The following is a 19,134-nucleotide window of genomic DNA, read 5'->3' as shown; positions in this document are numbered from 1 at the left end:
CCAGAGAAATTGAACTGACTGAAAGCCAGCCATAGGCAAGGAATTAAATAAGAAATAGAAATATTAAAAAGATGCAATCTACATAGGGAAACCCTAAAGCAAGTATACAATCATAAAAATGAAACAGGGTGGGTCTAATGAATCAGGCGGGGCTCTCACAGTGTAATTAATATTTGTCACTCCTAAAGGGTCGTATTAGCTGCCTAAACCACAAAGCGTCTTTATATTTAGCACTGTGCAATCATTAATTAGCTCAAACATGAGCTCCTGAGTTGGTTTCATTATCTCTGTTTTGTAAACAAGGAAAAAGCAAGGGTGTTAGTGCCCAGACTCCAAGCAGTGTGTTGCTAGGCCCAATAAAGAACCTGACTCTCAGCCTGAACTTGGCTTTCCTGCACTGTTGAATCAATATATTATATTATTGTAGACAGCCAAATGGAAATGACCCAAATACACGTTGTTCTTGCAGGACTTCAGTCTCACCCTTGTGGTTTTCTACATGAAAGGAGACTGCTCTCTGCTTGGCGTGGTTGGAGGCCGGAGGAGAGGGACTAGAAAGGGAGAGTATGGCATGGTAAAGCAGAAGGGAAAGCCAGCATATGGTTTCCACGTGCGGGCGCGCACGTACAGTGTGATTGAAACTTCGTGGCCCATGCGCAGAAGTCGGTATTTTGTGGAAGAGCCACACTCAAGGGGCCAAAGAGACGCATGTGGCTCGCGAGCCGCAGTTTGCCGACCACTGGCCTAGACGGCAGCCTCTGAGCTACTGCAGTTCTCCAAGCCTCCCCCCTTTCCGGAGCATGTTTCAGTCCTATTACCAATTTTCTGTGCTCCCGTGATGATATTTGCTGACCTAGACAATCTCTGTTTTGCTGTCCCTTTCTTGAATTCCTTATTTACTCTGAATGCTAACTAAAAATGACCAGAATAAGATTGAGCCCTCTTTCTTGACATTTTTCTTTCAGTTATGTGCTTCTGTACATAAGATAATTTTCTGGCTCGGCCTGTATGGCTCAGTGCTTGAGCGTTGACCCATGAACTGACAATTAGTAGTGAGATAAGGAATAAAGATATAAATAATATAGTTTTTAGGTTGTTGATTTGAGAGGCTCAAGGTAGTAGAATTCATATTGTTAGGGCTAGGGTGAGAGCTAGAGTTGGTACAACAACAAATAAAGCTATAGAGGATGTTAGCGGTTGTAGGGGTTGGAGGTCAGGGTTTGATTCCTGGTCAGGGCACATGCCTGGGTTGCAGGCTTGATCCCTAGATGGGAGTGTGCAGGAGGCAGCCGATCGTTGATTCTCTTTCATCGTTGATGTTTCTATCTCTCTCTCCCTCTCCCTTCCCCTCTCTGAAATCAATAAAAATCTTTTTTTAAAAAAGATAATTTTCTGGACATGTAATTTTAAAACACATGTTGGTCTGTTGTCATCTTCTGCACCTACCAGGAAATAGGTTTCTCCTACATAAATTGAGATAAACACACATTTACTTATTCACTGAGGAATCCAATTTCTGAGTTTACATATGATTAGATCTGTACAAGAAGAACACTGCTTGCTTAGAAAAGATGGCGACTATGATTACATTTGTCAAACTAACCATGATTCTGAAACTAACTTGGGGAAGGATTGAAAATTTGGGAAGAAAAAAAAAAAGAAAGAAACTGTGTCTTGCTGTTCATTAAGTAACATAAGTAATATATTTGTGGTCATTTTGTAAACTATATGTTCAGATATTGTCAGCTGTGGCTGTTACCCCTTTGCCAATGTGTGGTTTTTAATAAATATTTTAATATGTTTTTTATTGATTTCAGAGAGATGAAGGGGGAGAAAGAGACAGAAACATCAATGATGAGAGAGAATCATTGATTGGCTGCCTCCTGCACACCCTCTGCTGGGGACTGAGCCCACAACTCAGGCAAGTGCCCTGACCGGGAATCAAATTGTAATCTCCTGGTTCATGGGGTAGATGCTCAACCACTGAGTCATGCTGGCCTAGCTGCCAATCCTATATAATAAAAGCCTAATATGCAAATCAAACAAACACAGAACTACCGGTGGAACAACTATTTGCTATGATGCCCACTGACCACCATGGGGCAGACACTCAATGCAGGAGCTGCCCCCAGCTGCAGCAGCGGCAGAGGGTGGGGCTGGCGAGCGGGTGGCACCAGGCCATCCAAGGCGGGTGTCAGTGGGGGCCCCCCCACCCCCCAATCGCCCCACCAGTTGCCCCACAGATCGGCCCTGATGGCCGGCCAGGCCTAGGGACCCTACCCATGCATGAATTTCATGCACCAGGCCTCTAGTGTGTTTATAATATAAACCATCTTGTTGTTAAAATATCGATGTGTTCATAAGAAGAGTTATAGTGTGTAGTAACTTGAAACTTTTTATAATTGTACTATATGTTTCACTTCTTACATACTTTTACATTTAAGAAGATGAAACTTCTTTTAACAATTTAACTGACGTTTTTAACTCATAAAGGTTTTACTTTTTATTTGGTATTTTGAATGCAGCTAAAAATTATGAGTGAATATGTATAAGAAGTAAAAAGTGTAGATTCAGCATCTCCCCTCAACCTGGGCAGGAGTTACCCACTTTAAAAAGCACCTCTTCTTTGTGCCTCTGAGGGCAGGCCCTGTTCTCAGGGTGGGTATCCCCAAGCTTGGGAGGTAGCAGGAGTGTGTTCTGAACTTGAATGTGCAAGCTTGGCTGTCTACTTGCAGAGGGGGCAAGCCCGGTAGTGCAGAAAGTAGACAAAGGAGTAAAGAGAGGGAGGCAAACCTGAGGTCATTTTGAAGGTATATTTTTAAAAGCAAGAAATGAAAATGTACTTTAATAGTTTATTAGTTTGATTTATAACTGAAATATTTGAACATACGGTATGGGAGTCTCCATTAATATTCTTGTTCTTATATTTTTGTTTCCCATTAGCCACCAATGTTGAGACAAACATGGGTAGATTTTTAAAACAAAACCAAAAAGGCTGGACTTATTTCCTTAATTATCTTAATCTATTCATAAACTCTTTAACAGATTATCTTTGAATTTGACCATGAATTATAGGTAAAAGGCTTTATCTAAAGATACATCCTATAGCTCTTAGATTCTTTGAATAAAATCACCCCAAATAATTTAAATGCTAGCTCTTCAAGGAGAATATTGGCAGAGGGGGAAGATAATGAAAAAGCAGTACAATAATTAGCTAATGATACTTAGTTCTTCTATGTGTTTAAGGCACAGAGGAAATATTTTTAGTGTAAAAAAATGTTCCCTGCTCTGGCTAGCTGGTGTGGCTCAGTGGTTGAGTGGTGACATATGAACCAGGAGGTTGCAGTTAGATTCCCGGTCAGGGCACATGCCCAGGTTGCAGGCTCGATCCTCAGTGTGGGGCGTATAGGAGGCAGTTGATCAATGATTCTCTCTCGTCACTAATGTTTCTATCTCTCTCTCCCTCTCCTTTCCTCTCTGAAATCATTAAAAATATATTTTAAAAAATACAAAAAAAAATGTTTCCTGCTCTAGAGGAGTTCACAAAATTGATGGGAAGGCCAAGGAAATGTACCTGGAAAAATGAAAATGAAACAGAACAGCAAATACAAAATCACTGTTACTGTGTAGGTACACAGAGGCAAATGGGCTTGAAAGATTTATACAAACAGACTTGCAGGCTGTATAAGGCCCTCAAAATCACTGGGTCTGGCCCTGCCAAGGCATTAACGGTGAGTTAATTAAATGTTTGACCAAATATAGCAGGCTCATTTTTAAGTTGATGATTTTGTATACTAGTTGCCTGAACATTTATAATAAAATGACCCTTGGCAGAAAAAAGGTTCCCCACCCCTGGTTTAGGGCTTTGAAACTTTGAAACTTTGGGCTTTATCCTGGAGAGAGTGGGTAGTTATTGAGGTTTCTGAGATATAGACAGTAGGATAGAATCTGTGACATGGAAAGAACAAACAAATGGCTACGTTCAGATGGACTGGCAGAAGAGGCTGAGAGGCAGGCAGACCATGAAGGTCCTGAGCTCATGAACCAGACATAAGGCCAAGGGACTAATATTTTGAAAAGAGACATGTCTTCTCTTTCATGGAACTTACATTTTCTAATGGTTCTCAGAGATATCACTGATTTCCACTGAGAACAAATGATTGGTGATGAAATAGAATAGAATAATAGAAAAGGGGTACCCCTGTAAGTAGGATGCCTTTTTCACTTGCCACACTCCTATTTCATGTCCTCCTAGCATTTTCTGATGTTTACCTGTCTGCTTTTCTAAATGAAGGAAAGGTACTAGTAAGTACCAGCTAACCCGTATTTCAAGTAGATCAGGTATATTTCCAAAATTCAACCAGTGGAATATAACTATATTAACCTCGCCTGCAAAGAGCTTAGGGAACTGTCTTCAGCCCCGAGTAATGAAAACATGTTACTTTTTAAAAAAAATATAAAATGTGGGGCAGGCAGCATGGTAAAGTGGAGAAAGGCATTGGACCCTGGGAAGTCTGTGAACTTGTTCTCCTGACAGTCTTTCCACTGAATGGTTCTAGGACATGGGGCAACTCCTGTGTCCCTGGACAGCCTCACTTAAGGAGATTAAATTCTAAAACTCCAAGGCCCTTTTCAGCTCTAACGTTTTGTAATTATGTGGGTTAGACCTAACATTGAAAGAGCATTTCATAAAGTGGATTTCAAATACACTTTGAGTCAGGCTCTCTAGTTGAGTATCCCGGTGGCTAAGACACCAAAGAATGCCGTGGCTATGGATTTATCTATGATTAATTCATGGGAAACTTGAGGAGGAGATTTTTTTAATGCTGATTGTGAATTACAATTATTAGGTCATCAGGATGTAGTTATATTTCCCCCTCTCCTATAAATCGCCACTAAAAATGAGTTAGCTTGTAGATGTGATTTAATGAATAATATTTCTTCTGTGAATTTTTTAGGGGCTGCCCATGAGGAACAGAAAGTGAGGCCAATTTCTTATGTAAAGCTGCAAGCACTTTTGAAAAGGCTGAGAGACAGTGTGGTGATGGGTTAAAGGCATGCATTCTGGAGTTACATCAGCTCAGGTTCAAATCCAAGTTCTGCCACTTGATAGCTGTATGACCTTGGGCTAGTTAATAAGTGTTTCTGTGCTTCAGTTTACTCATCTCCCTCATCGGGTTATGGGGAATAAGGGAGTTTATTACAGATAAAGCACTTGGAACACCACCCCCACAAGTAAATTTAGTGGAATAGTCTTACTATTATTAGACAAGTATTATTATTATTAGATAATTCAACAAAGTATTATTATTAGACAGTGAAACAAAAAAGTATTATTATTATTAGACAATTCAACAAAAAAGATATTTATTCAGGAAGGCACCCTGGCCTGTAGGCATTATTATACAGATCAATGTATCTTCTTTAAGATCAGATCAGCCACTTCTGCAATTATTTTTGGCATTTCTCCCATTGTAATTCCAAAGCCACAAAAATGACATTGTTCTGATCATTGCTTTGTCCTATTTGTATTTTACTGAAGAAGAATGCATTCCGTCTGTACAGAATGTTCAGAAAGAGGAGGCTTAGAGGCAGAAGTGAATGAAGTGGGTCTGAGGTTCACTCTGTGCTTTCAGGATGCAGTGAATTTCATTTAAATGGTGCTTCCTGACCGAATGTTCTGCTGTGGTTCAAGGAACTGCAATTTCAAATGCCGCTGAAGCAGTGAGTCATGGTTTCTCAGTTAGTCCTATTCAGCCGACTTCATTTTAGATAGCAAATTGAGATTGGACTTCAACTTACAGTTCATGAATTATAGCTCAGATTCTCTCAAATTAAGCTTCATTTGCATTTCAGCTTCTCACTCTCAGAGATCCCTGGTGATCTGAGGTGGGACCAAATAACCAGAAAAGTACAGAAGAGGGAGGGGCGTGGACAATGGGTGTTTTGTGGCCCCGCCCTTCCTTCAGACCCTTGCCCTGCTGGCAAATGTGTTTCTGCCAAGGTTGTGCTGAAGTCTCTCTCTGTTCCTCAGCTGAGTGGGAGCCATTTTTATGGGGCTCATCAGAAGCGGGCGTGAAGGTTTTCTTCCTGTCTGAAGGATCTCGAGTCTGAAAAGGCCTTTTCATTCTCTCTTCAGTTGGTCCAGAGCAAGGCACCAGACCATGTGGAAAGGGTGTGCCATGGCACCAGTCCCCTCCCCTGAGGGCAAGGGAACCTCTGCAGAAGTTCCTGTCCCTCTGCAAAGGAGGAGGGCGTGGCTGTCCTCCCTGGTGGGGAGCCCCACCACAGCACCAGGGCCAGGACTGTGCCCCTGAACCGGGATGTAGCTGTCTGCCCTGTGAGACACACTGTGGAGGGGCGTCAGTGGTTTCCACTTCTGCTCCCCGAGGTCTAGATGGCAGGATATGCGGTCCTCTAGGTTAGATCTGTGCACCTGGGAGAGCACCTCATTAGTGAGGGCATACAAACACGAGAAAGAAAATAATGAGTGTGTATATATTTTCTTGTATGTCAAGAAGATTAGATCTAGCTTATCTCTCCTTCTAAACCTTAATTCCAATTATGTTTGTAATCCAATAAAACCAGTTTAACTGTGGTTTGGGCCGAGCCTGGTGACAGCTGCAATCTAGAAACTGGTGCACACACTGAATTCTAAAATCTTGTGTGGAAAGTAATTGCCATGTGGGCAACGCCTGAAGGTTTGGGCTGTGCTTCTTAGGCATCTGCTAAGGACAGTTGGCATTTGGAAGAGCACAGACCAATGGAAAGGGTGCCCACATCAAGTGTGTTCTACCCAAACATATTATTCCTATAGAGCACATGTAAGCTCCACATGCCTCCTACTTTAAATACTGACAGTAGCTTTACTTTTGAACCATGTTTTCCTGGCTTACTATTATAAGGAACTTTTTAAATTCAGTGTGCACCTCTAATTAGACATAAGCACAAGCCAAGAAAAACCTTGTCTAGGTAATAGTGATGCTCATAGATATCACATCAAGAGCATATACTTTAATCAAAAATCATTTCCACCAAGTCCTGGCTGGTGTGGCTCAGTTTAATTTGTAAAAGACCAAAAAACAATGGAATTTGGTGCTGTACATATTCTCATTACAATGTTTTATTTTCTCTTCTTTTTTAAAATGAATGGCATTGTTCCACACACACAAAAGAAAATAATTTTTTAGAAGCATTCATATTTTAATTGAGAGGCATAAAACATGTGTGGTCGATGTTATTTTCATTTGCAAATGGAAGACTCGGGAAGTATGAAGACCTGTGCTGGACTTTTTATCAAGATTATCTGCCAGACTTTTGTAGTTCTGGAATTCTTTTTCCACTGCATGAGAGTGTGTAGTGAGATTCTCTATTGATGAAAACTTTTTTTTTTTTTTTAGAAACATCACAAATTTCTTAGCCTTAAGGATTTCTGAATTTTGGATTTTGTCCTTGGAGGAGGTCAGGATCTTCCCAAGGGCTGGGTCCTCAAATATTCTTCCAGTCTTCAAAAGTGGTGTTCTCTGATTCTAAACATAATATATTCACTTTCATCTTTTTTTCCAATTTAGGGTCAATTAGATTACAAGTTTATTATAAAAGGCGATAACTCAGGAACAGCCAGATGGAAGAGACCCATAGGACAAGGTATGGGGAGGAGGCATGAAGAGTCCATACCCTCTCCATTCTCCCCACACCTTCACATGCTCACCACCCCAGAAGCTCCGTATAATCCTTATCACGACTCTATGAGGTAGATACAATTGTTATTCCTATTTTCCAGGCGAGACTACTGAGGAATAAAGGTCTCTCAAATAACCCAAGGTCACTGACTAGTAAGTGTCAGAGGTGGGATTTGAACCTGTGTGGCAAAGCTATGCATGTGCTCCTGACTGCTGCTGCACATGTTGCCTCACATGCTTTGGTAGTGGAAGGGGCATCCTCTTGGGAGTCAGGCAGAATTGGGTGAATTCTAGCCAGGTCTACTGGTATTGTGACTGAGAAAGTTACACTTACCTCTAGGTTCTTCTTCTGGAGAATGAGGATAATGCATTTGTGCTCTTGCATTCGTGTGGCATGCATCCAGTAGGATTGGGCCCCTTCTACTGCTGCTCTCCTCTCCTCCCTCCACAATGCTAGCCAAAGACAGTCTGTTTACTTCAGGTACTCCAGATCCTGTAAGGTCTATCCAGCATGAAGACATTAAGCTCTGCTCTAGCTTAGCAAGCAAACTGAGGTGGCATTTCTGCTCTGTTAATGTGTGGTCCTCTCTTTAAAGGAGGTAGGGAAGGTCTGCAAAGATATTTCTATGTTTCTGGCCAAATTCAGGCCTTCACTGAAGTTTCTCAGTTGTATATTCTTCTTCAAAGCAACCCTGGTGCACTTGCATGAGCAATAGAATTTGGGGGAAGGGTTCCAGCAGGATATGAGTGGTTCTGCCTGCAGCCTGGCTGTGAGCAAGACTGTACACAAAAACATGAGGCACCTGGGACCTGGACATAGCAGCTGCTATGGTGCATTTAAGTGGAAAAAACCACCCGGCCCCTGTGGCTCAATGGTTGGGCATTGACATATGAACCAGGAGGTCATGGTTCCATTCCTGGTCAGGGCACATGCCGGGTTGTAGGCTCGATCCCCAGTGTGGGGTGTGCAGAAGGCAGCTGATCAATGATTCTCTCTCATCACTGATGTTTCTTTCCCTCTCCCTTCCTCCCTCTATAATCAGTAAAAACATATTTTAAACAAAAAATTTTTTAAATGTATTTTTATTGATTTCAGAGAGGAAGGGAGAGAGAGAGAAAGAGAGAGAGAGAGAGAGAGAGAGAGAGAGAGAGAGAGAGAGAGAGAGAGAGAGAGAGAAACATCAATGATGAGAGAATCATTGATCGGCTGCCTCCTTCACACCCCCTACTGGGGATAGAGCCCACAACCCAGACATATGCCCTTGACCGGAATGAAACCCATGACCCTTCAGTCCACAGGCCGACGCTCTATCCTCTGAGCCAAGCTGGCTAGGGCTAAACAAAATTTTTTAAGTGGAGAAAAACCTACCTTTTCACCTTCATCTTCCTTACCATGTAAAAGTGGCACCATGAGTTACACATCACTTAATAACTTTGCAAGACAGGTTAATTAATTTAGTCTTGCTGAGCCTCACTTTTCTAATTTCTAAGATGAGACAATAATGTTGACCTCTTAGCATGGTTTTAGGGATTAAATATAATCAGGGCTTCTTAGAAATTAGGGCAGGCCTAGATCACTTCCATTTTAGAAAGTTCTAATGTATTAGAACAAAAATAGGGTTGTAAAAATAATGGTGTGTTCTAAATGTTTAAGCAAATTAATGTTCTTAGCCCATTCAAATATAATGGCATGTAATTCTGTGATTTATAAGGATTTATACTAAAAATGTCAGTTTATCTTTCATGAGATGACGTTTTATAAGTTTTAAAAATTCCTGCTATTGTCTCACTGTACCTGAGTCTTTAATGTCATTCAGAAACACTGTACAAGTTTGTACCTGAGGCCCCTGAGGCCTGGGCTGAATGCATTCCGCCCACCCCCAGTAAGAGACTCAGGCTCTGCCGAAGCTCCTGGCCCATTGGAGGCACTAGTGGACCTTAATCCCCACCCTCCCTTCTTTCCAGTTCCCTCTCCACAACTGCCACTAAAATGATGGTGGGAAAGACTCACGTGGTGTTTTAATCTCTTTGGTCTTAGCATGGTGCCAGGGCCCCATCACTTTTTTTCATGAATTTTCAGGGTTTTTATTATTATTATTATTATTATTATTATTATTATTATTATTATTTTCATTCATTTCCTTAGGCTGGTGCAATAAAGAGACTAGAAACAGTTCACTTTATTATTTTTCATCACTTTAAAAAATTGAGAAATCACCCACACATCATAAAATTCACCTTTTTAAAGTACATAGTAGTTCAGTAGTTTTTAGTATATTTCCAAGGTAGTATAACCACCCCCACTATCTAATTCCTGAACATTTTCATAACTTCTAAATGAAACCATAGTCACTCCTCATTCCCTCTTTTTCCTAGTCCCTGGCAACCATTAATCTACTTTCTGTCTCTATCGATTTGCCCAGCCTGGACATCTGATATAAATGGAATCATACAGTACCAGCATGTAGTCTTTTGTGTCTGGCTTTTTTTTTCCACTTTGCATAATGTGTTTGAGGTTCTTCCACGCTGTAGAATGTACCAGCACTTCATTCCTTTCTATTGCCAAATAACATTCCAATGTATGGATACGCCAAATGTAGTTTATCCATCAGCAGTCAGTGAGCATTGGGTTGTTTCCACTGTTTGGCTATATGAATAAGGGTGCTGTGAACATTCGTGTACAAACATTGGTGTGGACACAAGTTTTCAATTCTCTTGGATATATACCTAAGGGTGACATTGCTGAGTCATATGGTAACTCTATGTTTAACATTTTGAGAAACTTCTACACTGTTTTTCCAAAGTGGCTGCACTTGTTACAATGCCACCAGTAATGTGTAAGTGTTCTAATTTATCCATATCCTTGCCAATATTATTGTCATCATTTTAAGGGTAGCCATTCTAGTGGGTGTGAAGTGATATCTTGTGGTTTTGGTTTGCAGTTCTCTAAAGATAATGATGTTGAGCACCTTCTCATGTGCTTACTGGCCATTTGTATATCTTCTTTGGAGAAATGTTTATTCAAGTCCTTTGTCCATTTATATATTGGCTTATGTGTGGGTTTTTTAGTGTTGAATTATAAGGTTTCTGGATACTAGACCCCTATCAGATACATGATTTGCAAATATTTTCTCTCTGAGGTTTGTCTTTTCACTTTCTTGATAGGGTTTTCAGAAGCACAAAGGTTTTTACTTTGATAAAGTCCAATTTATCTTTTTATTTTTGGTTGCTTGTACTTTACGTGTTATAAGAAACCACTGCCAAATTCAAAGTCGCAAAGATTTACACATAAGTTTTCTCCTAAGAGTTGTACAGTTTTAGCTGATATTTAGGTCTTTCCATTTTGAGTTCTAGTTTTTATGTAGAATGATGTAGGGGTCATCGTCCAATTTTTTTTTTTTTTTTTTTTTTTTTGCTAGAAAACCTGTTTTCCCAGCGCTGTGTCAGGGAAGACTAAATCACAGAACCGATCACAGGTCTTGGGGAAAGGTAAAATCAAGCTAAGACTGCTCACTGCAGGCTGAAGTCGGCAAGAGGGTTTGGGTACTAAAAGAAATGTGGCTGCTACAATGGAGGTGAAAGTTCAGCCTCGAAGAGCTCTGCCCCTCCGAAAACCAAATTTATGAAGAGAGTAATTACAAAACCTTCCCAGCTGGTGCTGTGCTTACCAGCAGGAGAATTAAATCACGACTCATAGGTCTGCAACACTTCGTCCTGGTCTGATGGGGATGCGGGCCTCCAGCTCCTCCTTTGTCCAATGGCATCGGCATCTCCTCCGGAAACAGCAGGAGGCAGAGGCCCAGCTTCCTGTTGCCCTCAGACCCTTTGTCTCTTCTGCTGGAGACCCTGTTTGAGCCTCTGCTGTGTCTTGCTTTGGCCTCTGGTTTCCCGAGGAGTCAGTCAAAGGGGAGTCCTAGAAGGAAATCAGAGAGAGGGAGCGGGTAAGGTGGCATTGGTTCTCTGGGACCCTCTCTGTGGGGTTGCTGCAGTCTGGCCATGCCCCCTCAGCTCCTGAGTGTCCTCTCAGCACAGTCTGTCTGGTATGTGCTCCCTCCTTGCCCTTCAGATTTCTTCGTTTCCCTGGATTAGGGCACTGCTCTCGTGGGTTCTCTATGTCTTACAAATCATCCCACTCTTCTTGTACTTTCTTATAGGACTCGACCAACAGTCAGGCATTTGCGTGCTGAACAGGCTAGACTTCAAGCTTTTCACTTTAGAAAAAAATCTGTGAAGTGTATGTATTCATTCAGCTAATGTTGTTGAAGTGCGTTTTATAGATGTGAGATGTCTATTATGAACGAGCTCTTTCAGACACTGGTTTTTTAGGGTGAATAAGATTGATAACGTCCCTGCTCTTGAGGAGCTTACATTCTGACAGGAAGGCAGATGTTAAATCAAATAGATTTACATATATCGTTAGCTAGTGATAGGTTATGGGGGGAAAACAGCACAGGCAAAGGGAACAGAAATGGTGGGGAAGGGATGCTATTTTAGAAGGAGGGGTGGTCCCAGAAAGCCTCTCTGAAGAGGCTTGAATGGAACTGAGTGAAGAAGGCCCATGCAGCAGTCTGGGAGAAGGGCGTTCCAGAAGAATGAGGAACATTACAGAGGCCCTGGGCATGGTTGAGGAGGAAGGGAATGAGGCGGAGCCTAGCAGAGAGGTAGGCAGGGTCAGATCACACAGAGGCTTGGGGCCATTGTAAGAGCTTTGAATTTCTTTCTCAACATAATGGAGGCCATGGGAGGATTTTAAGCAGGGGACCAACATGCTCTGACTTATGACAGAAAGAAAATTCTGTAGTTCAGTTTATGAGGGGAACATCTGGCGGGGGGGGGGGGGGGGGGGCGAGGAGTCATAAAAGAGGAACTAGTCGAAACCTAATGTAATAATAGATTGAATAGATTATTAAAAACAAATAAAGGATGGCAATTTAAAGATAGTTTCTTTTAGAAATTTTTAAAGCTCAAATACTGACTATTTGCCCTGGGAAGATGTGTTGGGCCCTGTGAACACATGCTCTCTACTTATTTATATGCACATTGTCAGTGACTAATAGCTGAGATATGTTTACATGATTTTTTTCTAAAGTGATATGGAAGGGCTGGGCCAACCAATGTGGGAGGAAAGTCAGGGGTTGGCAATTCTGCTTTCTTCTGCATCCAGCCCCACCTCTGCACTCTGCCAAGATCCAGTCATGGAGTCTGGGCAGGAATTCTTCACCCAAATGTGCTTTCCTGCTCCAGAATACAGATTCACACAGGTAGAGAAAGAGTGAGTGTGTGGCAAAAGTCCTGGAAGCTGAAATGACTGGTGGGGAATTTGACTGAGGGGTAGGGAGGAGAAGGTGTGCCAAATTCTCATGCCTTTCCCCACACCCTGGGGAAAGCCCTGTTTTTATTATAGAGATGACCTGTTTTACATGTAAAAGTGGCACCATGAGTTACACATCACTTAATAACTTCGAACAACTTTTGGTAAGCAGAGCACATGACTGTGTTTTCAGTGTTCGCTTTTAAAAAACGCTTTTTTTTTTTTTTTTTTTTTTATTGATTTCATAGAGGAAGGGAGAGGGAGAGAGAGATAGAAACATCAGTGATGAGAGGGAATCATTGATCAGCTGCCTCCTGTATGCCACACACTGGGGATCAAGCCTGAAACCCAGGCATGTGCCCTGACCAGGAATCCAGCAGTGACCTCCTGGTTCATAGGTCGATGCTCAACCACTGAGCCACACCAGCCAGGCTCATTGCTCACTTTTAAAAAGAATGTGTACTAATGAAATGGTACTATACCCTGAGTGAGTCTGAAAAATAATTAAAACTGGCAGCTTTTCCTCTCATCTCTGCCGGATGTGAATTTAATGAAATCTCCTCTTGTCAGAGGATTTCATTGGTTTCTTTAAAAAGAAAACTACAGGCTTGATGCTTTTATTTCATTCATTATGATAATCACAAAGCATAACCTTTTTCCCCAAAAAACACTTTATTTAAATAAAATGAAGTACCCACGGTCATGTGAGAGTAATTATTACTTAGGCTTATTAATGAGCTCACTGCAAGGTGGCTCAGCAGGAACCTCCTGTGGGGAGGTTTCCTGCAAAAGGGCTGACTCCTGATCAGAACTGGAAAATGCTGATGGGAGCTGGCCACAGGGAAATGTGTCTTTTACGGGAAACAATGGCACTTACTGCCCCAGGGAAGAGCCAACAATGCCAGTTATAAACTGTCACTTATATAAATCTTACCTAACCAAATGTGATCTAATATGTGGCTGGTTTAGAGTTCAGAGAAAATATAGAGGTATAGCTCTGAGAATGAAAATGAGCTCTAGGCCCACTCTCCGTGGTTTGTGGACATGTCCATTTGGAAATATTAACTGTCCCTTAAGTTCACCAGGACCCAAGCCAGTCTCTGGACCCTCTGATGGCATCTCCCAGCGTTCACATAGGCCTTGAGACTACATTATGAGATGCTTTGGATTCAGCACTCTCAAAGTGGTGTCTTCTTTCCCTCAGTCTTTCTTTTCTTCTATTTCCACAGTTTATGGTCACTTCAGCCCCTTAGCCCTTCACATCTGAACTGCTGACTTCAGGTCCCTGTCCAGCTGGACCCACCAAAGGCTGCCTTGCTTGTCTTCCTTCAACACTGCTTGGATCACATCACCTCCTTGCTCGGGAACCTGCAAAGGTCTCGTGTTTCCCACAACTTCCCACTCTTCTGACATGCCTGGCAAGGCCCTCCCCAACCTAGATTAATCTCACTTATTCAACCTTCCACTTACTTATCCCACCGACCTCCAACATGTCTTGTCACTCCCATGAGCCCTCTGTGCCTGTGGTCCCTATGTATAGCCTTCTGCAGGCTCTTCCCCTCACCTGGAATGCCATTCCTCAACTCTTGTCTCATTAAATCTATCTTCCAAGGCTTGCCCTTCCTGCGGTCTTCTGGCACACCCTCACTGGCCTTTTACTCTTTGAACCCTTAAAGCATTACACATGTTTCTTCTGCACATTTTAGCATTTAATTATATGCCTGCCTGCACACTGGTTGTTTTATAGACAAGTCTATAAACTTCTAGGTGTCAAAATAGGCCTCTATCCCTTACATAGTGAATATGTTGTAGGTGCCCTATAGAACAGTGATGGTGAACCTTTTGAGCTTGGCGTGTCAGCATTTTGAAAAACCCTAACTTAACTCTGGTGCCGTGTCACATATAGAAATTTTCTTATATTTTCAACCATAGTAAAACAAAGATTTATATTTTTGATATTTATTTTATATATTTAAATGCCATTTAACAAAGAAAAATCAACCAAAAAAATGAGTTTGCATGTCACCTCTGACACGCGTGTCATAGGTTCGCCATCGCTGCTATAGAAGATGTTAATTATTTCATGTTTTTTTTTTTCTATACAGGTTGGATCAGTAGAAAAACCTTATTTTCAGATTATGTTGTCAAGAATATGTATAGCCACAGAACTAAAAATAAATTTTTTTACTATAAATGATTTCCACAGGATTGATTAATATTAGATTATAAGGGTTTTATCTGCTACCAATCATAATACTTCTTTAGAAAGAAACAAAGACAGAAAAGTCCAGTGCTAGGATGCATGCATTTTAAGTATTAATTCAAAAGCCACCCCTTCAATAAAGTACTCCTTTTTTTTTTTTAATCCTCATCCAAGGATATTTTTCCATTGATTTTTAGAGAGAGTGGAAGGGAGGGGGGAGAAACAGAGAGAGAGAAACATCGATGTGAGAGAGACACATCAATTGGTTGCCTCCCGCATTTGCCCTGACCAGGGCCAGCCAGGGATTGAGTCTGCAACCGACTTACGTTCCTTTGACTGGAATCAAACCTGGGACCTTTCAGTCCATGACCCGACAGTCTATCCACTGAGCCAAACCAGCTAGTGCTAAAGCACTACTTTTTCTACACAGCTCAGGCATAAATGGTAGCTATTATCATATGCCCACTGCATTCCATACATACCTCTAAACAATAACATCACCTTACACTCCTTCACACACCTATCTTCCTTCCTTCTCTTTTACCTCAAATTGTGGGTTCCTTGATGGCAGAGACTGTCTTTTCATCCTTGAATCTGCAGAAACTGACATAGAGCTGGCAACCAGTAAATGCTGTTGAATGAATAAATGAATTATGAGAGCCTTCTGTAACCATGTGTGTGTAGTTATGGTTGGCAAATGACCATTGAGTTTTCAGAAATATCTTTTTAATATTTCTAAATGTTTTTATTGATTTTAGAGAGAGAGGAAGGGAGGGAGAGAGAGATAGAAACATCAACAATGAGAGAGAATCATTGATCAGCTGCCTCCTGCACGCCCCCCACTGGGGATCTAGCCCATAACCTGGGCATGTGCCCTGACTGGGAATCACACCTCAACCTCTGAGCCACACTAGCTGGGCACCCTTTAATATTTTTGAGTGATTATTTAAGATAACTTTTTTTTTTTTTACTTTAGGAGATTTTAACTCTCAAACTATTCAAATTTTATCTTTTTATATAGACAACAAAGAGGAAATTATCACTGAGTTTAGACCAGGAGAAAGTGAATTGTTTTCTGCCAAGCATAGATAAATTTGTAATATATTTTTAAAATAGGTATAGTTACAACTTCTTATAACTCTTCTTAAGAATAGCTCTCTGCCCTGACCAGGTAGCTCAGTTGGTTAGAGCATCATCCCAATAAGCCAAGTTTGTGGGTTCAATCCCCCCTGAGGGCACATAAAAGAATCAACCAATGGCCCTGGCCAGTGTGATTCAGTTGGTTGAAGCGTTGTTCCATGGCCAAAAGGTTGCTGGTTTGATTCCCAGTCAGGGCACATGGCTGGGTTGCAGGCTGAATTCCTGGTAGGGTGCATATAGGAGAGACAACAGATTGATGTTTTGCTCTCTCTCTCCCTCTCCCTTCCTCTCTCTGCAAAAATCAATACAAAATGAATGCATGAATAAGTGGAACAACAAACTGATGTTTCTTCCTCTCTAATCAATAAATAAATTTTTAAAAAAGAATAGCTTTCTTACTCAAGAACAAAAGAAACAAATATTCTGATTTTGAAAATGAGCCAAGGACTTGAATAGACATTTCTCCAAAGAAGAGCTACAAATACGCGCATATGAAAAGATGTTTAACATCACTGATTATTACAGAAATGTCCATCAAAATCACAGTGAGATACCCATTAGGATGGCTAATATAAAAAAAAATAGCTAGTGTTAGTGAAGATGTGATGGGAATGTAAAAATGGTGCAGCTACTAAGGAAAACCTAGCATGAAGGTTCCTCAAAAAATTAAACATACAATTGCCTTTTGATCCAACAATCCCACTTCTGGGAATATATCCAACAGAACTGAAGGTAGGACCTTAAAGAGATATTTGCATTCTATATTCATTGCAGCATTATTCACAATAGCTCAGAGATGGAAGCTACCCAAATGTCCACTAACAGATGAATGAATAAAAAAAGTTGGTACATACATACAATGGAATATTATTTAACCTTAAAAAAGGAGGAAATCCTGTCTCATGCTACAACATGAACAAACCTTGAGGATTTGTGCTTAGTGAAATAAGCTGGTCACAAAAAGACAAAAACACTCTATGTTTGGTGCCTGGAGTAGTCTAACACATAGAGACAGAAAGGAGCATGGTGGCTTTCAGGGGCTAGGGAAGGGGGAAATGGAGAGTTGTTTAAGAGGTATAGTTTCCATTTTGCAAAATGAAAAAGGTAGCTCTGTGGCACAACAAGGTGAAAATTGTTAACACTACTGAACTGTACACCTAAAAATGATTAAGATGGTACATTTTGTTATATGCTTTTTACCATAATTTAAACTAAAATTAAAATGATAAAAAAGAATAGCACCTCACATATACACTCATCATCAATAATATATGCTTGCACATTGACATGAGCCAGTAAGTATTTAACAAATGTTTCTAATACTGATGGTTATGATGGGAAAAAAAAATAGGAGAACATTTCTTCTGATTTCTATCAGCTAATAATAAATCCTTAAGTAATTAATAAGTCCAACAGTAGTGTGACCATTTTGTTGAAGAGTGAAACTTGTTACCAAATACTAAAAAGCTCTGATAAGACTTATGCAAACTAGAAATAACTGGAGCAAATGCTATGATAATTACTGACTTATATTAATTGATGAATGTAAATATCAAGTATTTGGGTTTTAATGAGGTGGGCATAATATTTGCCTTTTTTATTATGTTGCACTCATATTTTTTGTAATGTTACATGGTATGTGGCTTATGGGATATAATTCATATCTTTTTAAAAAAGCACAACTACACAAAAGCTGGAGTTAAAACAAGACCCCGCGAAAACTCGGCATTAAGAAAGTTGACGTTCACTAGAAAAAGAAAATTAAAGCTAAAATATTTTTCTTGCTTTATCTACTTCCTATTTCCTGTGTCCGGGTTTCCATATAATTTAATGCATGCAGGGAAACTTTCTCAAAACTTCCTCTGTTGCCTTTTCAGGCACTGTGGCTCAGTGTCACACCCCAAGAAGGGCGCACCTCTTTAACCCTTGCAACTCTTGAATCAAACACACCCTTATTAAAGGTGCTTTTCCCATAACTGTCAGTATCTGTCATTCAGCTCAGCCTCTGGGAGGGAACAGCAGGGCTGGAGAGGGAGCTGGTGAGAGTTAAACTGGGTAGGCTGGAAGGAGGAAGACTAGACGGGGCTATTTTGAGAAATCAGAAGATTGATATTGGTAATGCCTGAACAGCTACATTTTACTTCTCATATTCTCTTGGTGGTTCTCTAGAAAGCAAAAAGAAGCAACATCATGGTAAGAAACTAATTGAACTTTTGTTATCTCTTCATTGACTAAGACTTTCTTTTGAACTTACGTTGTATTATTAATGACATCAATTAACTTCACAATGTGTTTATTGTCCAGAGCTGGCATATTCTCTGGGCTTAAAAATTGTAAGCAATAGTGAGTAGAAGGAATATAATGGGAGGCTGAGTACCCTGGGGGACTTTGGCTTGAAGTAGACGTGAAAATGCCTAGTATGTGATCTTTAAAATATTGCCGGTAATCTTTGACAAGCTATATTTGAGTTAGTTCTACCTGCCAGCCTTACCCTGTCAGTTCTATAGACCTGTTGTTGAGTGTGCTTTAAAGAATTTAGTTAATCCTCTCCTCCCCCCTCCCCCTCAGTTAAAAAAAAAAAAAGTCTTTTCTCCCCGCCTCTTTTCCAAATGTCAAGGACAAACTGATGTCCAGCCCCTTGGAATACACTACTTGGGAAGCATTGTATTAAGAGTAAGGAATGATCTTTATTTGCCTTCATGGTAAGAGAATGTAGAACTCTGTTACACATTATTTTAAAATGTAGGTTATCTTTCAAATGAATTCTCCAATGGGCGTTGTCCCCATAACGAGTTATT

The 19,134-nt window shown here is 40.7% G+C and overlaps 1 protein-coding gene across 6 annotated transcripts in view; it reads left to right on the top strand.

Moving 5' to 3' along the window:
• Nucleotides 1-19,134, top strand: part of CRYBG1 (crystallin beta-gamma domain containing 1) — a 195,978-nt gene that overhangs the window by 87,910 nt on the left and 88,934 nt on the right. The window contains exon 1 of one of the 6 annotated variants that reach the window (XM_036316255.1): nt 18,332-18,529. The exons of the other annotated variants lie outside the window; for them this stretch is intronic. Within the exon in view, the coding sequence (XP_036172148.1) occupies nt 18,527-18,529 (3 nt within the window). The 5' untranslated portion in view covers nt 18,332-18,526. Of the gene's footprint in view, nt 1-18,331; nt 18,530-19,134 lie in introns of those variants that run through there. 6 annotated transcript variants of the gene reach the window in all.

Source organism: Myotis myotis, unplaced genomic scaffold (genome assembly GCF_014108235.1).
Source record: "Myotis myotis isolate mMyoMyo1 unplaced genomic scaffold, mMyoMyo1.p scaffold_m19_p_7, whole genome shotgun sequence".
Lineage (NCBI taxonomy): Eukaryota > Metazoa > Chordata > Mammalia > Chiroptera > Vespertilionidae > Myotis > Myotis myotis.
Note: the sequence above shows the minus strand (reverse complement) of the source record. Positions and strands in the feature narration are given on the sequence as shown.